Genomic DNA, 25,769 nt, shown 5'->3' on the forward strand with positions numbered 1-25,769 from the left:
TCTGATTATTTCTAACTTATGTGACTTGCAAACCTTACCGTATTTGGGCATGTATAGTCCGCACTTTTTTCCTTAAATATGTAGTTTGTACAAGGGTTGCGGACTATACACAACTATAGACAGTTTTCGAAATTTATATAATTTTTTTTTTTTTTTTTTTTTTAAATTTCGTTTTTTCTGCATTAATAATGTATATTGAAAAAGTTTATTATATTCACTTCATTTAATTCTTATTCTTTTATAACTTTTCTCTTCAAAATTGAGTATTCAAAGTAAAGGTGTGACATCCTGCATAGGTAATCAAGAGGGGTAATTAAGGATTAAGTATGAGTGTGTAGCAATTAAATAATGATGTCAAGTTTTGACAGGTGTTAAATATTATAACCCCAGTCAATAAAACAACATGATCAATGAAAAGATTATATAAGATTAAATAGTTTTAAAATTTTGATTACTGGTAATTAATTTAGATGTTTGATCTTTTTTTTTCTTTTGTTCCATTATATTCAAATTATTTCTGTAATATTATATATCAGCTTGGACATACTTAGACAAATGTTGATTTTAAAAGGGATCTTATGATTAATAAATACTTTTATAAAATTATTAATAACCTGAAGAAAAGCTCTACCACTTCATTTTTTTTCATGAAATAAATAAAACATAATTATTTTTTTTTATAAAATACATGGATTTTAACAGTGAACTAGACTTTTACAGTAAAAAAAAAATTTTTTTTTACAAAACTTTTTTTCTCGATTTTAAGGGGATGAAAAGGGGGTGCGGACTATACATAAATGCGTACTATACACGGCCGAATACGGTAAATAGTTATCAATCTGTATAATTTAATGGTTCACACAAAAAAATCTAATGTCGCAAACACTTATTGACTTGGTTCAGATAATACCTTCCTTTCACTGATGGGTTGGCTACTTAATGTCCAGTGGCACATATCACAAGCATATTAAAAGCTAGAAAATGAATATTTTTTTAGTTTTATATTTATTATAGTAACTTTTAAGGTAATAGTCTGCATGAAAGTATATCTCTGAACTTTTTGCTGATTCCAAGTTGCCATAGTTTTGACTAAATATAACCTAATGTCCAACTCTATGGTTTTACACATTTGATAATCTGCAGTTACAGAACACTATGGCATTTTTGTATCTGATAAACTGTTAAATGTAAAACTAAAAAATATGTGTAGCACCTGTACACATATGTAATAACTGTGAACACATTTGTAGTATCTGAAAACAATTTTAATAACCTTGAACACACTTGTGGTAACAGTAAACACATGTGAAATAAATGTGAACGCATATGAAGTAGTCACACATGAAAGATTCTTACTATGGAAGCATTTATATACAATGAAAACTAAGACAAAAGTACCTGCTGTGAGAGAAACAATAGGATGCCTTCTGACTGCTGCTCTGATAAGTGACAATACATCTGGGAAGTCTTCTGTACTGTAACAGTAAACAATAATAATAAAAACTAGAGGCTCTCAAGAGCCTGTATCGCTCACCTGATTCTACTTGGGTTTTTGAAATCATATAAAAAAATATAAAATTTGGCTAAAAGTGACAACACAACCTCATTTATAAGGAAAGGAACATGTTTAATTTCATTCAAAAGTCCCCCACTGGTGGCCATCTTGGATGACGGATCGGCTACAAAGTAACAACACTTGGTCAGCACCTCATAAGGAACATTCATGCCATGTTTGGTTTTATTCCATTCAGTGGTTCTCTAAAAGAAGTCATGTGTATGCATTTCCCATAGGGTCCTATGTTAAAATAAGTCCCCATGCTGGCGGCCATCTTAGATGATGGATCGGCTACAAAGTAACAACACTTGGTCAGCACCTCATAAGGAACATTCATGCAATGTTTGGTTTTATTCCATTCAGTGGTTCTCTAAAAGAAGTCATTTGTATGCATTTCCCATAGGGTCCTATGTTAAACTAAGTCCCCCGCTGGCGGCAATCTTGGATAATGGATCGGCTACAAAGTAACAACACTTGGTCAGCACCACATTAGGAACATTCATGCCATGTTTGATTTCATTCCATTCAGTGGTTCTCTAAAAGAAGTCATTTGTATGCATTTCCCATAGGGTCCTATGTTAAACTAAGTCCCATGCTGGCGGCCATCTTGGATGATGGATCAGCTACAAAGTAACAACACTTGGTCAGCACCACATAAGGAACATTCATGGCATGTTTGGTTTCATTCCATTCAGTGGTTCACTAGAAGAAGTCATTTGTATGCATTTCCAATAGGGTCCTATGTTAAACTAAGTCCAATGCTGGCGGCCATCTTGGATGATGGATCAGCTACAAAGTAACAACACTTGGTCAGCACCACATAAGGAACATTCATGGCATGTTTGGTTTCATTCCATTCAGTGGTTCACTAGAAGAAGTCATTTGTATGCATTTCCAATAGGGTCCTATGTTAAACTAAGTCCCCCGCTGGCGGCCTTCTTGGATAATGGATCAGCTACAAAGTAACAACACTTGGTCAGCACTCCATAAGGAACATTCATGCTATGTTTGGTTTCATTCCATTTAGTGGTTCTCTAGGAGAAGTCATTTGTATGCATTTCCCATAGGGTCCTATGTTAAACTAAGTCCCCCGCTGGCGGCCATCTTGGATGATGGATCGGCTACAAAGTAACAACACTTGGTCAGCATCCCATAAGGAACATTCATGCTATGTTTGGTTTTATTCCATTCAGTGGTTCTCTAAAAGAAGTCATTTGCATGCATTTCCCATAGGGTCCTATGTTAAACTAAGTCCCCGGCTGGCGGCCATCTTGGATGATGGATCAGCAACAAAGTAACAACACTTGGTCAGCACCTCATAAGGAACATTCATGCCATGTTTGGTTTCATTCTATTCAGTGGTTCTCTAAAAGAAGTCATTTGTATGCATTTCCCATAGGGTCCTATGTTAAACTAAGTCCCCCGCTGGCGGCCATCTTGGATGATGGATCGGCTACAAAGTAACAACACTTAGTCAGCACCCCATAAGGAACATTCATGCTATGTTTGGTTTTATTCCATTAAGTGGTTCTCTAAAAGAAGTCATTTGTATGCATTTCCCATAGGGTCCTATGTTAAACTAAGTCCCCTGCTGGCGGCCATCTTTGATGATGGATCGGCTACAAAGTAACAACACTTGGTCAGCACCACATAAGGAACATTCATGCCATGTTTGGTTTCATTCCATTCAGTGGTTCACTAGAAGAAGTCATTTGTATGCATTTCCAATAGGGTCCTATGTTAAACTAAGTCCCCGCTGGTGGCCATCTTGGATAATGGATCGGCTACAAAGTAACAACATTTGGTCAGCACTCCATAAGGAACATTCATGCTATGTTTGGTTTAATTCCATTTAGTGGTTCTCTAGAAGAAGTCATTTGTATGCATTTCCCATAGGGTCCTATGTTAAACTAACTCCCCCGCTGGCGGCCATCTTGGATGATGGATCGGCTACAAAGTAACAACACTTGGTCAGCACCCCATAAGGATAATTCATGCTATGTTTGGTTTTATTCCATTCAGTGGTTCTCTAAAAGAAGTCATTTGTATGCATTTCCCATAGGGTCCTATGTTAAACTAAGTCCACGGCTGGCGGCCATCTTGGATGATGGATCGGCAACAAAGTAACAACACTTGGTCAGCACCTCATAAGGAACATTCATGCCATGTTTGGTTTCATTCCATTCAATGGTTCTCTAAAAGAAGTCATTTGTATGCATTTCCCATAGCGTTCTATGTTAAACTAAGTCCCCCGCTGGCGGCCATCTTGGATGATGGATCGGCTACAAAGTAACAACACTTGGTCAGCACCTCATAAGGAACATTCATGCCATGTTTGGTTCCATTCCATTCAGTGGTTCTCTAGAAGAAGTTCAAAATGTAAATTGTTAACGACGACGACGACGGACGACGACGGACGACGACGGACGCCAAGTGGTGAGAAAAGCTCACTTGGCCCTTCGGGCCAGGTGAGCTAAAAAGTATGGTAAAATTGAGAATTGAAATGGGGAATGTGTCAAAGAGACAACAACCCGACCAAATAAAAAACAACAGCAGAGGGTCACCAACAGGTCTTCAATGTAGCGAGAAATTCCCGCACCCAGAGTCGTCCCTCAGCTGGCCCCTAAACAAATATATACTAGTCCAGTGATAATGAATAGACCATGAGTGACAATATATCTGTGAAATCTATTGTCCTGTTACAGTAATAAATGATATCAAACAAAGTATGGTGAGCCATGAGTGACATTACATCTGGAAAATCTTCTGTCCTGCAACAGTAAACAAAGTATGGTAAACCATGAGCGACAATACATCTGGGAAATCTTTGTCCTGTAACAGTAGTAAATCAAATAACTCAAAGTATGGTTATCCATTAGCATGATTTATGTGATAACTGACAATTCATTTGGAATATCTTCTCTCCTGTTATATTAAAAAATATTAAACAAATTATTGTAAACTATACATATATATATTTCAGAGTTAAGTTTAGTTTTCGCTTTACGAGTAAACATTTTGGTTTAGGGTCCAGCTGAAGCCCACCTCCATGTGTGTTATTTTCTCACTGTGTTTAAGACCTATCAGTAGCCTTGTGCTGTTTTCTACTCTTAAAGACATGTTGTTGTTTCTTTGACACATTCCGAATTTCCATACTCAATTTTATATTACTATAATCTTTAATAATTGCATCACCAGGAATATATTTACTAATAAACCATTTTAAGAAATTGTCCATCTCTTTGTATAAATCTGATATATATCTGATTTAGTCAGACATATTTAGCAAAAGTAAATAAACAGATAATTTTGTTTTTCGAAGTTTCATGTCTTCAAAAAATGAAATTAGCAATCTCTTGGAGATGGTCTATATGTACATCTTTACTATTAAAGCATCTTGAACATTAGACTAAATGAAAATAAATCCTTGCAAACATTAAAAGTGCTGACAAATAATTGCCTTGTTTTACTTCAAAGAAAGTGTATTTTATATGCAATGAAAATTTGCATGAAATATTCACTATTTTACTGGATGATAATACTGTATTCACACCAAGTGTTTCTTTATTTGAAACAAAGGTAAAAAAAAAAACAATAGTAATACTGTAAAATTGAACTCTGGGAAAATCATAAACTTGCTAATTTTTCTAAAAAATGGAACCAGATGCTCCGCAGGACGCAGCTTTATACGACTGCAGAGGTTGAACCCTGAACGGTTGGGGCAAGTATGGACACAACATTCAAGCTGGATTCAGCTCTAAATTTGGATTGTGATTAAATAGTTGACACAGCATAGGTTTCTGACACAGAATGAATGTGGTCTAATGAACTTCAAATTTTTGTTTTGCCATTGAGCAATTCACTATGCTGTTGAATATTAATCCTCTCAAAAAAATGTTTGAAGAAATATTCTTTTTATTTATGAAATCTGAAATGAGAAAAATTGACCCCCTCCCCAATTTTTTTCACATCCCCCTTTCCCTTATTCCAAAACTGATCTCAATTCAAATTTCTAATGGCCCCTAACAATAACTACTCATTTAAATACATCATAAAATATTAAAATGTAAAAAAAGTGCTTGTTATCACTGAATGGTAAAGATTGTTTTAATTTAAATATCAGTTGGTAGTAAAAGTGAATATACATTGTATATTGTATAAAACAATGATTTTAGTTGATTCAACTACTAATCTAGACAAAGAAAGATAACCCAATTGAAAATTTCTTGCTATTTCGCAATATTGTGCAATTAGATATTTCTTGCTAATGTGCAATACTGTGCAATTGAAAATACTTGCCATTGCACAATACTGTGCAATTGAAGATCTCTTGCTATTGCGCAATACTGTGCAACTGAAAATTTCTTGCTATTGCACAATACTGTGCAATTGAAGATTTCTTGCTATTGCTGAATACTGTGCAATTGAAAATTTCTTGCTATTGCACAATACTCAATATGATAATTTTGGATCCTGATTTGGACCAACTTGAAAACTGGGCCCATAATCAAAAATCTAAGTACATGTTTAGATTCAGCATATCAAAGAAGCCCAAGAATTCAATTTTTGTTAAAATCAAACTTAGTTTAATTTTGGACCCTTTGGTCTTTAATGTAGACCAATTTGAAAACGGGACCAAAAATTAAGAATCTACATACACAGTTAGATTTGGCATATCAAAGAACCCCAATTATTCAATTTTTGATGAAATCAAACAAAGTTTAATTTTGGACCCCGATTTGGACCAACTTGAAAACTGGGCCAATAATCAAAAATCAGCATATCAAAGAACCCCAAGGATTCAAATTTTGTTAAAATCAAACTAAGTTTAATTTTGGACCCTTTGGACTTTAATGTAGACCAATTTGAAAACGGGACCAAAAATTAATAATCTACATACACAATTAGATTCGGCATATCAAAGTTCCCCAATTATTCAATTTTTAATGAAATCAAACTAAGTTTAATTTTGGACCCTTTGGGCCCCTTATTCCTAAACTGTTGGGACCAAAACTCCCAAAATCGATCCAAACCTTGTGTTTAAATTTCATAGATTTCTATTTACTTGTACTAAAGTTATGGCGTGAAAACCAAGAAAAATGCTTATTTGGGCCCCTTTTTGGCCCCTAATTCCTAAATTGTTGGAACAAAAACTCCAAAAATCAATCCCGACCTTCCTTTTGTGTTCATAAACCTTGTGCCAAAATTTCAAAGATTTCTATTAACTTAAACTAAAGTTATAGTGCGAAAACCAAGAAAATGCTTATTTGGGCCCTTTTTGGCCCCTAATTCCTAAAATGTTGGGACCAAAACTCCCAAAACCAATCCCAACCTTCCTTTTGTGGTCATAAACCTTATTTTCATAGATTTCTATTCACTTTTACTAAAGTTAGAGTGCGAAAAATAAAAGTATTCGGACGACGTCACAGACGACAACGCCAACGTGATACCAATATACGACCAAAAAATTTTCAATTTTTGAGGTCGTATAAAAACCACTAAATTTTACAAATTAAGGATTTTTTGCCTGAAAAAAAAAAACTTAATGAATATGACAATACCTTAAAGGTTTGATCTCCTCAACAGTGAGTGGTGGTGTTGATGGTCTTCGCTGATCTGACTTTTTACGTAAACAAATAATTCTTTTCTCAGGTCGACAAGCTTCAAGTCTTCGTTCTGTTTCAGATAATAGATCAACAACTATTTTCTTATCTCCAACTGTTCCAGTAATGGAGTTCTTCTGACCAGAAAGTAAAGATGAACTCTGACCTTTTACTGAAGGTGTCATTAAGGTCAAGGACGGAGCAGAAGTTGTCGAATAATCAGACACTGACACTGTTTTCTTAACAATGTTCGTTGAAGTCAATAATGAAGACGGATTAGAACTTGAAATCACTGGTATTTGAAATTCTTTAGGTAAAATGCTAACACTGTTTTTTTTGGTATTAAAATTCTCCACTGTGTTCATTTTAATTTTAGATTCACTTGTACTTGAGAGTATATTTTTGTTTGCAAGCACTGTTTCTTGGTGTGGATTAGTTATACCTACACCATTTGCCTTCTGAGATGGATTAACAATAATTTTTAGTCCTTGAGATGTCACCTGAAGGTGATTTTGACTAGATACCTGACCTTGACACTGGTTCTCTGACATTGAACTCACAGCTGATGTTGTGATGGTAACAGACGATGGTTTTGAATTCGAAATTTTAAGGGTCGATTCAGGCACATTAACCTTTCCTATAGAGCCAACATTGAAGTTGCCTTTATTTCCAAGTGAATAAGAATTTGTATTTTGTGTATTATTTTGACAGATCTTGGAAATTCCTATTTGTTTTTGATTCCCTGGAAACAGAAGTGAAGTTCCTAATTTTGTCCCTGAAGTATTTGAATTCAAACTCTGTGTTGGCATGACAACAGTCTTTCCATTAGCTGAACTCATTGTCAGTAAAAGACTATTTCCAGATTTGATACTAGTGACTGAAGCTTGTGGTATAGTCAATACTGTAGATACAGAGGTAACATTTGCTTTAATATTGCCCACATTTTTCAATTTGCTTGGTGACGAGCTAGAAATAATAGTAGTCACTAATGATGAATTAGTAGTCAGTTGTTGTTGACCTACATTTGCACTTATCCCTGAATTAATCGAAACTGATGGAGTTTTCACATTTTTTTCACATAACACAGTTGCTGGTTTTAATAACGAATTAGCATCTTGACCCAGTGGTATTGTACTTTTCAATATTGATTTAGTTTGATTGGCTGATGCTGTTTGTGAACTGACAACTTGACCTGTCTGGTTCAAACTCAAAATGATAGGAGACTTCTTATTGGCTGAACCCATGATGACAGGCAAGCTCTGATTGACTTGTCCTTTATCTACTGGAGTCTGCTGTTTTGAACCTGCTGTAGAGTTAGTACTGAATATAACAGCAGAACTTACTGATCCTTTTACACTTGAAACAGTAGAAGTTGTACTTCCAGAAGACAAAAGTGACCCTGATTGAGTGCCTGACTTAGTTGTACTTCCAGTCAACAAAATTGGCCCCGCTTGAGTACTTGACTTAGTTGAACTTCCAGTCAACAAAAGTGGTCCTGATTGAGTATTTGATTTGGCCGGAGATTGAATAACCTGTTTCAGCAACTGCTGCGGAACTAAAAATATGTTGCCTTGAGCATCTTTACATCTATAGTATAATGTCTGAGGAGAGGCTGAGGTTGCTGTTGGGGAAGCTGTAGAGGCATTTTGAGGTTTAGATGTTGATTGTGCAGACTGCACTGAATTCGTAGATGGGGGTTTTAAAATGTTCATAAGTTGTGACTGTTGATTAGCTCCTACACATTTAGAAGTTTGTGTTGCAGGCTGTACGATACTAGACACTTGTAAAGTAACAGCACCAGATTTAACTGAAGGTTGAACAATAGATGTTTTAGCCTGAGATACCAGCAATGTGGGATTAACAAACATAGTATTTGGTTTTGTTGAAGTTTGTAAAGTTTGCTGTACTACAACAGTATTAGATTTTGATGCTGAAGGAACAGTAAGTGGTCTGGTTGCCTGTGGAACAGTCTGAATCAGCAACATGTTTGACTGACTTTTCTGTACAGTTGGCTTGACAATCATTGTATTGAGTTTGTTTGTCTGTATACTAGGTTGAACAATGAGGGTATTATTACCAATCATTTGTTGCCCTAGGATCAAATTACCTTTAGACGTTTTTATAAGAGATTCTGATTGTTGCCCACTTCTATTTATAGCATTAACTATTGGCTGAACAATAGCAGTTTTAGATGTGGATGAAGCATTCACTATGCCTGTTTTGGACATACAAGTCTGTGCAATTACATGACTATTCTGTAAATTTCCACTTATAATTCTCATCTGATTCTGACTTGGTGCCAGTTTTGTACTCAATGAACCAATGCCTTGTAAAATCACAGCTGAATTTGATTCCTTTGGATTCACAGAGGAAGGAGATTTGTCTCCCTTTTCACTACATATGATAACTCCCTTTAATGGTGTCTTATTTCTATTATCTCCCCTTGCATCAGGAAAATTTGGATTTGTCACAGACCCGACACCTCCTAACACAAGTTGCACAGGTGAGCCATTTATTGCATTGCTTATTGAATTTGTCAAAGAACTACCATGGTTCTTTATCTTATCGAAAATATTACTGCACGTTTGCTTTGAGATCAATGTTTGCACAACACCAGTGCTATTTTTATCTGCTACACATGGTGAAACATTAGGAGTTGCTGCCCCTGAAATATGTATTCCATTTACAGAAGGTGTCACTGTCACTTTCTTTTGAGGTGACTGTTTTTCTGGAATGGTGACATTATTTTCATGCACTATATGTTTGTCAGATTTTAACTGATTCTTAAGATCAAAGGTCACTGGCAAAGAAACTGTAGACAATTTTTCATCAATTTTCTCCTTTTCCAGTTCGATATCAACAAGCTGAAAATTACACAAGTAGAGAATAGATTTTCAGTAATCATATGTTATATTGATTAGAAACTCACTAAAATCAAGTCCATTTTTCTTAATGAAATTAAATTCAAATTCAAAATTATGAAGTAAACATATAAAACCATTAGGCCTAAATTAAAATATTGTTTGTTTGCCCTTTTCCGATCCTATGTTTTGAAACAGGGTAGGTAGGTAGGTAAAATATTTTATTTTTTTCCCCAAAAAAATAACTTGGCTCGGTATATTATTTGTCATGGGTAGGCAGGTAGGTATAATATTTTATTTTATAGATACTAACTCTGCATAATGTCATTTTTGTTCGTTTTGTTTTTGCAAATAAGTTTTCTGGGACTATTAGTTTTGAAAAAAAAAATGTAGAATGTGAAGCTAATTCATATGCACTACCATTTTGTTTTCAAATATCAAAATATAGAGCTGTGCCGCATATCTTCAATGTTTATATGCCTGAAACTTTGAAGAGTTTGAACTTGCACTTATATTCTGTTCTACGTACGTACCTTGTACGCTTACCTTAAGGTTTTCTGTAAAAGATAACTTTATACTGGTAAGATATGTCCGGGCAGACATACATTACTAGTAGAAAAAGTCCCTAGAGTGTTAAAAATTTCGTGTGTGCCTTTGTTTCTAATAAAAATGCTACAAGACTTAAAACTCTGACAATTGTCACGTATTTTACATCGCATTTATAAATGATCTGTATGGACAACTTGGCGATTTTACTGCCAGATATTCTCCACTTTACAGGGTTTTGTCACTTCATATCAGATATAAATAATATAGCGGCATCGTTAACATTATCATCCTGATCTGCGGATCACAAAAGGCCATCCTTACATAGAATACAACGTCCGTTTACAAATTAGTTTGTACACACGTTGATAATTTTGTATCAAACGAACTTTTTTGTAAATAGAACCTGCTCTTTAAGTATAAAGGTACGAGTACCGTACGTCATATCATGATTTCAGGAAGAGTTCAACATCGATTTCAAACAAATGCTTTGAAACTTCAAATGAAAGGTTCATGTCAAACGCTCAGGTGATACCAAACGGACTGGACCTTATACGTTAAAGATAAAACCCGAGGATTCCGGTAAAAAAGTTTTGAGCGGGAAATACAAATATAAGTTTTTGGTAGGAACGAAAAAAGAAAATAAAATAAAATCTTGCTGGTAAATACAAATAAAAGATTTTCAGGCGGAACGAATTTATAGGGTCGGTCGGTAAAGGGCAAACAAACAATATTTTAATTTAAGCCTTACTTTAGGTATAAAATTATTCAGACCAAACAATAATATATATATCTTTTTTTTTTTCTGTTCCTTGTTATGCTTCTTTTTTCTACCCCCATTATTTCAAGAAATAACGATACTGTATTAGAAGAGGTTTTTTTAATTGTTTCTTTAAAAATTATTTTAAGTCTTTTATGGGGATTTTTTTTCTTCAGAAACATGTAAAATATTGCCTCTTCGCAGTATTATTGTAATCTGTTAATGAATATTAAAAGTGATGATGATTTGGTAATTAGAAGAAAAAGATTTTGGTAAGAAATTTTACAAGAAGCTAACTTTTGGTATTTCAGGTTTACAGGCTTATATTAGATTCTTTAAGAAAGATCTTAAAGAGACCAGAAATATCTTTTTTTTTTAAATAGATACCAAAAGGATGATAATGGTTCAGCCTGGTTTTCATTGACCCAGTAGTTTCAGAAAAGATTTTTGTAAAAGTTAACATAAAACAAACAAAAACATAAAGCACAATATCAGATTATATCAGAATACTTGAATTTACAGAGTAACAACTGTCATTCAGTACAGGCGACTACTTTTTCTGCGACTTCCTGTCTATTTATAGTTCCATAAAAATTAATGATGAAAAATCCTTTTTAATATATTAGAGTATCAACTCATAATAAGGAACAGTAAGGAAGTCTAAATACCATTCATTTTTCATTTTTCCAAACTATATGACTGTAAGTCATTTCTCACATTATGTTTTTATATCTCTAGCCGCTACAAACAACACCCAACACAAGCCATGATTGTACATTTTACATATTTTGCTAATAACATTTTACATGTGTATCTTTTGTCTACTTACTGTTTCAGATCCAAGAGTTTGTAATCCTGTGTAAGTTCTATCAAGCTAAAAATAGAATAAAGAAATACATATTTTCAAAATTTTGCTTCAGACATTATCTCTTAAAATAAGAACAATAAACAGATTATCATTCTTGCTGTGTTGAAGACCCATTGGTGGCCTTTGGCTGTTTTCTACTCTATTGTCAGGTTCTTGTCTCTTTGACATAATCTCCATTTCCATGCACATTCTCAATTTCAGTTCTCAGTATTAATATTATAAATATTAATGTGCAGAATACACATCCAAATGTGAACAAAATACAATAAGTTAAAGTTTGCTTGTTACTGCTAGGTAGGAGGACCATAACATAAGTATTTTAACCCTGCCACATTCTTTATTACAGGGGCCTGTAATTTAATGGTTGTCTTTGGCTCATGTCTATTATATGTAGTTTTTTTTTGAGAAATTAAATAAGGTTCTTGTTTGAATGGCCCTTTTATAGCTAATTACAAGGCATGGATTTCCAACCAAGCAGACATTTATTTCATGCATGAAGTGTATATTCAAGTATAGGTAGAACAGCTGTAAATACCTTGTATAGATTTTTTCAATTTTCATTTTGAATAATATTTACTGCATATTCAAAAATTATTATTAGAATGGACAAAAAATGTGACATTAATTGTTGGGATTTGAGTTGTGAATTTGAGTTCTTATCACTGCCATACTTACCCAGTCGTATTGTTAGCATACAAAAACTCACAATCATTTCTGAATTAACAGTATGTCTATAGAGATAACTGTATTTTTTTCTATACTTTTTAGTAATATGTAAAATATAATGCATGATGGATCTTTAAAATATGTGACACCATGTCAACCTTTTGTGCATTTATTTATGGAAAAACAAGCTAACATTACATACTTTAAATAAAAACAAAACTGCACATTTAAGCTTACTTTTAGTTGATGAATAATATCCACTCGTTTGTTTCTCTGATCTTTAAAATGAAGTTGTACCCTGACTGGGAACTCACCCCATCCTCTTCTGGTTAAATGGAATGGAGGTTGACTGTAAATAAAATACAAGGAAACGATTTTATTTGTATTGGTTATTTGTATAATATAAGTTTTTCTAAAAGTGTAACTCAAATATAACAGAGCCTTCTAGAATCTGTTGGGGTTTGTGTTCCTTTTTGAAGAAAATAAGCCATATTTTATAGATTACAAACTGCTTTGCTAAAAATCTGTAAATCTTTTGTCGTAAAGATTTTGCATACCCAATTCTATCAAATAAAGGTCTAGATAAAGGAGTAAGTCCGGTAAGGGCCGGTTTTGGCCGTAAATTTCAGGCTCATCTGATGAAATATTATGAACACTTTTTTAACACTTAGTGTCTACTTCAGTCTATTCAATTAGTTTATGTGAAAGATTTGAACTGATTTTGTCATTTCAGACACTCAAATTCAAGCTTGATATGAAAAATCTATCAAATATGCCATAATATGTAACTTTTCAGATGGTTTTTGTCAATCAAAGTGATGGATATCACTCATGGAAATATTGGAAGAGTATTTTGAAAAATTTCATATCACTGTATGGTGGGGACAAAAAAAAATATCTAAAAATGTTGTTTTAGGGCATTTTGTAAGTTGAAACACAGGTTATATGTAATTAAAAGTTTTCAAATTTTACAAACTGTTTCAAACCGATTACTGATAAAAAAAAAAAAATAAGTGAACTAACCTAAATTGTTGATTAATTACAGATGATTATTTGAAATTTATCAAGTAATTTATAGACCTTACTTGAATACCTTTTATATATTCATATTTATATTTTTTTATTTACATTTTTTTTTTAAAGATCTTGTTTATTCTTAATTAATCATTTATCTTTCAGACATAATTTACAGAATCACTTTATGTAGTATAGATCAAAAGTAATAGGCAATGGATAAATCTATCATCCTTATATATCAAACACCTAATATATACATTTGTGTATTCAATTATGAGGTCAAATATTTGTGTATTGAGATGTATATTAGGGTCTGTATAATTATGTAAGACTGAGGTTGATAAGTAATGTGGTCAATTTGATTTGCAGTTTAGGAGGTGGGGCATTGTAATTAAAGGTCCACCTTGTCTCTGATTGTTTGGTGATAATGACAGTTGTCAATCATACTAGTATTGTATCAATACTCAATTACTTAATCAAACTAATTTTAAAAAATACTGCAAATGAACACACCTTAATGACATACATTCTTAAATGAACTGCTTAAAAATATACCCATTTTTTCACAGTTTATATGTGTATTATGTGCACATACATGATAACTATAGGGAACTATATTTTAGTGCAGTGAATACATCTAGTAACTAACCTGTCATGTTGTTGGAGAGGCCAGTGCCTTAAGAAAGATTAAGAACAAGTTGCAATCTTTCCAAAAATGAAAGTGGCCACATCTGTGTTCACTCTCAACCTTTATATATGTTGTGCATTATCATCAAATACAACTTATATTTAAATATTAAGAATGAACAGGAATGCGGCAACTTCCATTTAAGATGGAAACCAGCCAAATTTATTTAAAATGCTAAAATTGTGAAGATTTCAGTAATTTAGCATGACTTAATGATGCATTGTATTGTCAAAAACAGTCCATATTTATGAATTGACCACCCCCCCAAAAAAAAAAAATTAAATTTCTTTTCATTTACGAAATCTGAAATAAGAAAAATTGTCCCCCCCTCCAATTTTTTTCACTTCCCCCCCTTTCCTTTATTCCAAAAAAAATTCATTCCCACAATATTTGGTCAGTATCTCAAATCAAATTTCTAATGGAGTTTGCAACCATAATTAAACATGTAAATACATTATAAAAGTTTTAAAATTTAAAATAACATACATATATAGGTATGGCTAAAATTACATATTAGTTAATAGTAACTGCTAAAAATAAATTGACAGCTAATGATTGCTAATCACCTTAAGACAATCATCATTTCTTAATACATAATTTAAAAGCAGTGTAAGGGAGGTAATCAAACATTGCAGTCTATGCCAAACTGTATAAGGGTCTGTCTGACCAAAACAGAAATTTGAAATTTTCTGCTATATATTCAACCAAAAAATCACAAAAATTCTGTCTGACCTAATGATTTTTTGTCTGACATTTTGTCGGACAGAGTTTTGGATACACTGCATTGTTTTTTTAAATTGATTTGGATTACCTCCCTTTAACTGCTTTTAAATAGCCTCAATTATCCTTTAACCAGCAAAAACCCTTGTTTTTCCTTTTTTTGCCCCCCGATTCCTAAATGGTATGAGCCATAACCCCCAAAGTCAATCCTAACCATCCCTTTGTAATATGGAAACTTGTGGTATAATTTCAAAGAGATTCATACACTTTAATGCAAGTTATTGTCTGGAAACAAAATTGCTTATTTGGGTTACTTTTTTGGCCCCTTATTCCTAAACAGTTGGGACCATAACCCCCAAAATCAAACCCAACCTTTCTTTTGTGGTTATAAACCTTGTGTTTAAATTTAATGGATTTCTTTTTACTTATACTAAAGAAATTATCCGGAAGCAATCTGTCTTCGGACGATGCTGACAACGACATTTTTTTTGCGGTCGTATAAAAAGAGGTAGTTTTTTATCTTCTGCCAAAGTGACTAAAGGTCTCAAAATCCTAGCTTGAACCCTGCTTATTTTGATTGTTTTAATAAATATAAATGTTATTGAAAAATACCTTTTTTGGTAAATAACAAACAAAGTTCATCTGCACTGGCACACAATTAATCCTTTTCAACTGTATTTTTTCCTCTTTTATTTCCTTTTCCTTGATTAATGGACCTTACCAAGATCTATGCTCTATGACATACTTATCTGTCTAAAACTGTTTTTACCTTTAAATTGTTTACCTTACTTCCACTAAATCATTAGGTCTATAACTAGGATGTAGAAAGAACCAAACTTTCTTTATATAATGATCAATTCTTGGTTCCTCCTTGGAGCCTCTCACATACACCATCCATTTGTGTGTAGACTGATCATTCTCCTCCCTACGGTCCACTGGTATATACCTACAAAAATGAAAGTCAGTTTTATCGTGAAAGTTGTGAAATGCTGATTCTAAATTCTCAAATTGCAAAAGTAAAACATGGTGATTATAATATAGGCTGTCGTCCATTGCTTTTTTTTCCAGATAAATATCTATCATTTGTGACAAATTTTGTTTTTCCAGGGAATCAATTGTGCCCAAATGTTGATTTCATTCCTCATAAATGCTTGTATGTGATGTTTCAAATAAGAAACATGGGACTCAGGGAAGGTAACTTTAATTTGCCACTACGGGTGGTGTGAAATATTGTGTTGTAAAGGTTTAAATATATGCAGGACTCTCAAATTACTTCTACAGGTGGTCAATGTTTTAAAAGTGCCTTCCCTGTGTACCATATTATAATGAAACAGCCATATGCATATTTATTATCAAATTACTTATGTTACCAGTTACATACAAAGTACATCAGTTCTTAGAAAAACATGGTATTAAATACAATAATTTCAATAATAAAGAATATAGATATATTAACTAATATCTTGCTTCCACTGTGAAAATCTACCAAGCATCAAACCCTGGATAACACTTGTTGAAGATTCACCCAGTTTTGGCTTTTGCCACTCAACAAAAATAGACTTGTATGCATCAACATTGTTGCAACTGCTCACTGGAGTTGTTGATATACTTACAATCACAATGCAATTATTCCCAAGTTTACAATTTTTTGCTATGTATTTTATATATTTACAGATTTCTAAATTCAATTATGGTTGGATTTTAACAAACCATGTGTTCAAAGACAAAGAATGGTCAAATAAGTTTTGTTAATTTGCCTAAATTTGGTTCAGATGTTTTTGTTTTCTCCTGATGCGGACACTTCTAATATTTTTTCACAATTTAATTTTGTTGAAATGTATAGCAGTTTTCGGACAAAAAAATAATACTTGTGTTTGAATTATCATGATATTAAGAACACCAAAAATATATAGTGAAACCCAACACAATTGCCAGTAAAGCAAAACAAATCAACCATAAGTTTTCCAAAATGAAAATAAATATTTTGTGCCCTGATGAACTCTCTGAAGTAGTGGCACCCATTTTGTCTGAAATCATATTTTACATCATTTCAATCTAATTAAAAACCGATCTCTCATCGCTCCTGTTTCTGATATGTCGCATGGGAGATCTAACGAAACCCGCTTTGAGGTCACATGTGAGTGACCTCGTAGGTGTGTCTTTTTCGACCAATGAAATTGAGTCTTCCACGATCTTGGAAGTTTAACGTAAGGCAAAGGGATGTAACTCATTTTATTTACGACGAAATCGTCAGTCATAATAATTCATAAACTTTTTTGATTGGCTTATTAATAGGTCGTCAACTCATTTGCATATCTTTATAAATTCATGACTTTTAGTTCACTCACATGTGACCTCAAAGCCGGTTTCGTTAGATCTCCCACGCGACATATCAGAAACAGGAGCGATGAGAGATCGGTTTTTAATTAGATTGACATCATTTATCATCCTGTACCTATTGGGAACGATTTATGACATTACCCCTTTTCCCTTCTTTAACATACTTTGAGACGTTCCCCATTACAATTCTCTTCTTCGTTTTAAATCTTGAGCTTCTTCCCTCATCTTGATCCGTCTTCATCTTTTCATTTTCTATATTACCAACTGGTTCACATTTAGATATACAAGGATTATCAATGGACGCCTACAAATAATATAATTCAATTTCTGCTTAGTTTTTATGTCCCATTTATGGGCATTGTGTTTTCTGGTCTGTGCATCCGTCTGTCCGTCCGTTCATTCATCTGTTCATTTGTTTGTCAGTTCGTCCCCCTTCAGGTTAAAGTTTTTAGTCAAGGTAGTTTTTGATGAAGTTGAAGTCCAATCAACTTGAAACTTAGTAAACATGTTCCCTATGATATGATCTTTCTAATTTTAATGCCAAATTAGAGATTTTATACCATTTTCCCAGTCAACTGAACATAGAAAATGATAGTGCGGATGGGGCATCCGTGTACTTGGGACACATTCTTGTTTGAAAATAATTTGGTCTATAAATAATCAGAGCACAATATTCAACTGTCAAATTCAAGGGAATATATTTTTTTATCCTTTTTCATATGCAACGGAACTTTTTCTTTAGTTATCATGACAACACGATATGCATTTTTTAATGTCAATGTTAAAGCATTGAATGGCTATAAGTCCTAAACAGCATAAACAGAAATTTATCAAAATCTAACTTGACCTGTATTATGTCATCAGAAACCAAAACAAATGAAAAAAAATAGTAGAATTTGTTTTCAACTTATTGCGTTGAAACAACATAAAGCACAATTCTTCAATCAATAAAGATAATTAAATTTTGCCTTTAAATTCTGAATGTCATAAATACCTTCACTTATGTCTTATATCAATAATTAAATTTAAAATCTAAATAATGTCATAAACACCATTCACTTATGTCTTATATCAATATGCACTGTGGTTTCAACATCAAAGAGATCAATAAACAAAAAATTAAAAAAAGGATAATTAAATTTCGCATTTGAATTCTGAATATAAAGTCAAAATCAAATTTATCTCCATTTTGTAACAAGAAAAAGTATAATTAAATTTAAAGATTAGATGAATGGTTCTCAATTTTTTCTCATAAGTGTTTTAAAGTCACTGCCCACTCACCATACTACAACAAATATTATTTTTTTTTAGAAAAAAATGGTGAAAACATTTCTATAATAAGGTCTTTTTTTACTGTTACATTAAAGTTGTTTATGGACATACTTCATCAGGTTCTTTCTTCACAATGCTTAAGTCAACGGTTGGCAGGTTATCTCCCTTACTGGAGTTCTCCATTGAAGAGTAGTTTTTTGGAGCTTTACCAATATGTTCTTTCACAGTTGGATGGATATATGGTGGCTCATTAGGATTTTGTTTTACCTGAAATAAATAAATAACTAGAACATTCTGGATTATTAAATCCCACATTGGTACGTAAAACATCATTTTTGATATTAAAAGGAAGAAAGGAAAGTTGATATTCAGACCTGCCAACTATCCCGATTTTTGCGGTATCATCCCGATTTTCATCCCTCAACCCGAATCCCGATATCGGGATTCTAAAACAAGTCAAAATCCCGATTTTCACAAAATATACCCGAAAAAATTATTTGGTTTCCGATTTTGAAGTTTTTCTGATAATCTATAATTTTACCTGGGGACATATTATGACAAGTTTACAATACTACGCTAATCAACGGTCACAACAGGTGTCATAATTTGTTGTTGCAAGTAATCTGATGGGTCATAACAATCCTCAAAATTAATTAATATTATTATTTGTAAACAGAAAGTCGGTCGGTCAGTTGGCCTCTCATTTTTAATCAGTTTATCATACGAGCACAATTTGCAACGTTTACTGTAGTTCCATAACGAAATCGTAATTAACTTAAAGATGAGAACTGTATTGAACTATTAAAAAAACATCGTTTATCTTGAAATCCATTTAATTTTTGAAATCAGACATGTGTCTGTTGATTTAAAATCGACGCCATTTTGTATTCTTCTACTGTGAATAAACCTCCGCCGGTAGGAGCACCTCCGAACACAAAGAAAGATAACTCAACTTTTATCCATTTTCTCATTAATACTGATAGACTTAATCAAAATCTGTATTTATCCTTCTAACTTTAGGACATATAGGTTTAGGTCTTTTGAGTCATGGTCCAAAGATAAGAAGGTTTTTGGAGGGGGAAAAGGGGGGTTTTCACTAAGTATCCTTTATTTTTTAATGCCATTTTTCTCTATTCTTAAGTTATTTTGTCAATTTTAAAATAAGTACAAGAATCATGCAAATAAAAGAAATCAAGGCTTATAAGATCATTATCAGTATACCAAAAGAAAAAAGAAGAGACATGAGACTATTTTAAGAGTAAAAAACAGTGCACACAGAAACGCCGCAAAAATTGTCCCTTAAAAATCTGGTCGCGCACTAAATCCCCCATGGAGATTTTCAAAAGTTGGCAGGTCTGGATATTTAAAATCTTATGTCACAGTTAGACCAGATTGTTCAAGGACATCATTTCACTCATTGACCAAGAGAAACTCATAACAAATTGTAAGGGTTCCATGGGGCCTAAAATAAAATATTGTTTGTTTCCCCAATCCCGACCGACCCTGCAAAAATGGTGCTACTCATAAAATTTTATTGTCAAAACCAAGTCAAATTTTATTTTATTCATTTTGGATTATCAGGCTTGCCACTCGTCCGATAATGTTCAAGCTTTTTGGAAAAATAAAATTATTTTCCTACCTACCTGCCCACACCTGGCTTGGCAGGGTCGGGATTTGGGAAACAAACAATATATTAATTTAGGCCTGGACTCCAATGTCTCGCCTACTTTTGCTGTTGTCTATGTCGGAAAAAAAATAAAAACTTTCCTCTGGTATCTATCTTTTTTTGTATGAATCTTCTGTCCAAGTTTGGTGAAAATCCAGGATGGTTTATGAATCTAATAAAAGTTTTAAAAACTCTAATTGCAGACTGTGTTTAATGTTAACTGGCAGAAAAACTAAGTCCATTTATAAGTTAAATACAGGATTTTTTTTTACAAAATTTACTCCTGGATACTATCTTTTGATCATAACAAAATTTCTGTCCAAGTTTGGTAGAAATTCAGGATAGTTTAAGAAAGTTTTTGAAATTTTAAAAACTTTAACTACAGAGTGAACATTTGTGGACAACGTGGCTGACGACAACACCCTGGAATGAAGGATTGCTATGTCTCGCTTTTGCCACAAAAGCGGCAGGCTCGACAAAAACATAAAATGTGGGATTATGATTGGAACATCCCAAACAAATCAATCATTACAGATCAGCTGACATACGATATATTTGTATCTTATTACAGGCGTGTACTCAATAGTTGGAGGAAAGTCATACTTGAACTATAAGTTATTTCCTGCATATTCAAATTGGTGAAAAATAATCTTTTTCAGAATGATAATTGTTTTGAACTCTCTTTTTCATAAAACTTAACTGTTTAGGTAGAATTTGAGCGATGATACTCTACCTGTGAGAATTTCTGTTGTCCTGCTTTGGAATAAAAGTTAGCTATGATGCAAGCCCTCAGTCTGTCCATAACCATTCTACTCTGATTTAATTTCTGAAAATTGAATTGTACATGTGTATAATTGTACATGTGTTTAATTGTACATGTGTTTAATTGTACATGTGTATAATTAATTGAGACAGAATATCAAGTACTAAATGAGAGTCAGGGTTTGAATTAAGCTTTTTGTGTACTGGCCATCCGGACCAGTGGACTGAAAAATCTACTGGTCCTGCAAAAATGACATTCATTTGACAAACACTAATATAAATGATAGATTTATACTTTTCATGCTTTCTTTTACATATGTTAGACTAGAAAAAGAAAGAGTCTTGATCCTGATTTTGATAAAGGCTTTGGTATCTCAATGATTTTATTTATCAAAATCAGGATTAAGGACAGAAACATGACAACATTGAATTGTCTTTCACAACATCATAATCCTCAATACGACCATAGAGTGCCTAACTAGGTCGTCTTGAGCACTGCCCAAAAATGTTCCACATTTCAATAGCCAAGACAATTCACTACATTCCAATCCACTATATCATAACAATTCGCGATCTTTTACCCAAGATTTTTGATATTTACGTTTTTTTTTGTCAATTTCGTTAACCTTATTCCTACAGTACGGGTAGGGACTTATTTTTATGGATGTCTTAATCCGTCTAGATGTCAGACTGGTCGGACAGTTGTCCCAGTGTAATAAACACCTGCTGTGCAATATCCAAGTGGAAGGTCGTAAATCAATCTGTACAAGCTTGATTAGAATTAAATTTTACCTGTACAGATATATTAGTATTTATGGAGGATAGATAAATGTAAAACATTGTTTTGTATTCAAAGAGAAAGAATTAAAATTAAAATTAAATATAAGAAATAAAATTAAAATTAAATATAAGAATAAAAATTAAAATTAAATATAATTTTATTTTTTTTATAATTTGAAAATGAAATAAAGACGATTTTTAACAATATATTGTGTTGCCAATTATTTCAATAGTTTTGTGCCAATAAACTTTTTTGTATTTGTATTTGTAAACCGTAAATATTTCATCTAATTCAAAATCATAAGCCTAATAACAACCAAGACTGTTTTCAATAGAAGTTAAAATGAAATTGTTGAGACTTCAATCCCGTAAATTATACGAGTTTTCGTTGATGGTTATATTATTTCCCGCTTTTAACGTCCTGTTCCTTTATATGTTATTATAAGAAACTCAATTTTAAGTATAAGGCCAACATATCGTATTTATGAAATATGTATAGGCATTGTGAATTAAGTTATTTTCCTTTTGATACAACTTTCCCGTCGGAGCCTCTACATCTATTCACACCTGTCAATCATTTCTCGCAAGTGAAACATTTTGGTCAGACAGATCACTCGTGCTTTCTATTTTGACATATTTCCCGTTAATCTCTTTGAAAGTCAAACAATTGGTTTCCTTTAATACAATATTTATAACGCCGAGATCATATTTCGATTCCTATTTTTTTTATTTTATTTAAAATTGTTGACACTCGAGATAATATGCCTTTTTATTTTCATGTCTGAAATTTTTTATGAAAATCGCCGGTGTTATAAATATATTTTACAAATTGTATCAAATCGATACACGAAAATCAAAGTTTAACCTTATATAGTTTATTGACTAAAAGCTCGCGCAGTCAGTATGATTTTTTAAATCGATGTAGTATTATTTCCGAAGTTCAAAGGAGGTCTCCAAATAGATTTTTTAAATGGGAATCCGGGAAATGACTGATAAAAATAAAACAAAAAATAGTTAAAGAAGACTAAATCGTGTTTTGATTATACATGTATGTAAATCGATTAAATTTCTATTCTGGTAAATCGATCAAGAGCCTCAAAACTAAAGCACAATACTGTCAATCATTCCACATCAAATTTAATCATGAATGAATTTTCCCACGGTCGGTCAGTAAGGTCACCTGTGTTTACTGTTACGACATTTCCCGCCATATAAAAATCTTGTGCAGTGGACAAAATCGATCTTTAATATCTTTTATTAGCATTCAATATTATTGTGAGTGGAGTCAAGTTAAAGTTCAACCACGTGCACACGCTGTTGATCACTGATATGTATATCATGGAATTGTCTTTTCACGGCAATTTTTTCTTTTAGATTGCTATACAAAATATTACATACAAGTTTACTTTTTTACATGGATTGTGCGTAAATTAATATTATGCAATTAAGTTCGGGATTTCGGGATTAACCCTATCGGGATCTGGGAATTCTTTTTTCGCGATGCCGGGATTTAAATTTATTTCAATTCGGGACCTTGGGACTTCGTGTTTTTAAGCCTGGGATTTCGAGATCCGGACCCCTTTTACCCCTACCCCCAAATCCAGATCAATTATATTAATTTAGCATAATGAACAAACACGGAAATCTTAAAATAAACTTATGCCCGGGAAGAATCAATATTTTCTTCTAGTGTTATTATTTACGTTCTTTTTTAGTTGTACATCTCCAACTTTCGGACAATATTTGTTTACAGTAAAAAGTAAAAACTACAAAGAATCATCAAGCTACTAATAATATACAAGTATTGCTCACTGTAATTATTTTTATCTCGAAACTGACACAACACAGACTGAATATTAAATACAAATAATAGAAATATTTTGCATGTGACCGCATCAAACTAAAACGTATGCAGCAGCACTTGAGACAGCATTCTGCTAATCAATGGATTTACGTGGAAAATAAATCAGTAAAATAAAAATAACTGTAAGCTTCAAGAAATAGAATACATGTAAAAATATATATGTTAACAAAATTTATGCAAACAAATAAGAAAAAGATACAAAAACAAAAAAAACAAACGAAAAGGAACATAAAATAAAAATATTTTTTAGGAACAAAGAAAATAAATAACAGTTGAAATATCAAAACCATAATTTAACAAAAATAGGCTATTTTTATTAAACAAAGTTTTCTCCAGTACTTCACCTGTAAAAATATTTTATGTCAAATACGATGTAGAACTAATATAATCAATAAAGTGACTGAGAGGTTAAAATTACAGGTAATCTGATTCTGAAATCAGTGAACCGTAATTCTAGCAACACGGATTAAGATGAAAGGACCATTCACACCTGGATCTGTTGATTAATGACCATACTACCTACCATAAAAATGTCGGATTATTCATATCCGACTAGACGGATTAAGACATCCATAAAAATAAGTCCCTACCCGTACTGTATCTTCCTTTTGAACGACACTTATTTTTTTTTTTTTGTCCAGCAGTCCTCCCAAAAATTTCCAACATTTTGTTTTGTTGTGAAGGACGCTCATCCAAGATACTAATTACCTTGATTAATTGCAATACTTAGAACCCCCAGTATGTGTAATTGATTTTGCAGGTAAATTTGTTTGCAAAAAAAAACCAAATATTTTGATGCAATCAGTGAGTTTTATCGACAAATTTCTACTGGTCCATTGGACCACCAGCTGACAAAATCTACTGGTTCGACACAAATTCTACTGGTCTCAGACCATCGGACCAGTGCCAATTTTCACCACTGATGAGAGTTTACAAAGTAATGAGCAACACTTAAATCTACAAAGTACAAACAAACTTTCAATATAAATTACATTCAATGGTTTAAGCTGATATTCCTAGATTATGTTTTCTAACAGTTCCAAGCAAAAACAGATTTCTTTGTTTGTTGAACATTATTTGATGGTATTAAATTAACAATGCTTCTCTGCAACGTCCAATATTGTCATAAGTTTAACCATTCTGTCTTAAATATCTAATTGTTAATTGTCTCAATAGCTCATGAACAATAATATCTACATTGTGTACATAAAAATATAAGAAAGGCCCTCAAAAATTACTTCAAACGTGCTATATTTCTTTTCAGCCCCCTGGACCCACTGGAGACCATAATCAGCCCCAGACCCCTCGCCAGAATGAATTTGCTTCCTATTCTGAAAATATTTCCTCTTAATCCTAACCTTAATGAATACACAGGTGAGCAAATAAGTTTGAGTTGCCTTTTTAAACTTTAATTTGTTTTATAACCTAGCATATCTCATACAGCTGTCATTCTTACTTGAATTTTTGCAAATAAAACACCTGGTTTTTACCTGATCGGTCTCATCTACTTCTTCTTCTTTGTTCTGTATCTCCATTGTAAACTGACTGTGAATAATATTCTCAATCTTCCGTCTTGTTGCTTCCTTAGCTGAAATAGATTAATTAATCAATATCAATTTGATACTAATTTAAAGTATTTATATCTGCTTCTGGAAAACATATTTATAGGTATTTTTATCTGCTTCTGAAAACTATATCTACTATTTCGATTTTTTCATAATTCTTAACAGAAAGACAATGCTATCTCTTGATCATCATTCTTCAAAACATCATCAGCAGTAAATATGTCAAGATTTTCATA

The 25,769-nt window shown here is 32.7% G+C and overlaps 1 protein-coding gene across 2 annotated transcripts in view; it reads right to left on the reverse strand.

Annotated features, from left to right (window-relative positions):
- LOC139511978 (YEATS domain-containing protein 2-like) overlaps positions 1 to 25,769 on the reverse strand; it is a 48,226-nt gene that overhangs the window by 19,978 nt on the left and 2,479 nt on the right. For both annotated transcript variants that reach the window (XM_071299220.1, XM_071299219.1), the window contains exons 3-11: positions 25,459 to 25,556; positions 21,296 to 21,388; positions 19,008 to 19,163; positions 17,789 to 17,928; positions 16,069 to 16,230; positions 13,097 to 13,208; positions 12,155 to 12,199; positions 7,117 to 10,022; positions 1,399 to 1,475 (exon numbers count right to left, since the gene is read on the reverse strand). In XM_071299220.1, coding sequence (XP_071155321.1) covers positions 1,399 to 1,475; positions 7,117 to 10,022; positions 12,155 to 12,199; positions 13,097 to 13,208; positions 16,069 to 16,230; positions 17,789 to 17,928; positions 19,008 to 19,163; positions 21,296 to 21,388; positions 25,459 to 25,556 — 3,789 coding nt within the window. The remainder of the gene's footprint in view (positions 1 to 1,398; positions 1,476 to 7,116; positions 10,023 to 12,154; positions 12,200 to 13,096; positions 13,209 to 16,068; positions 16,231 to 17,788; positions 17,929 to 19,007; positions 19,164 to 21,295; positions 21,389 to 25,458; positions 25,557 to 25,769) is intronic.

The sequence above is a fragment of the Mytilus edulis genome, chromosome 2 (genome assembly GCF_963676685.1).
Source record: "Mytilus edulis chromosome 2, xbMytEdul2.2, whole genome shotgun sequence".
Taxonomy (NCBI): Eukaryota; Metazoa; Mollusca; class Bivalvia; order Mytilida; family Mytilidae; genus Mytilus; species Mytilus edulis.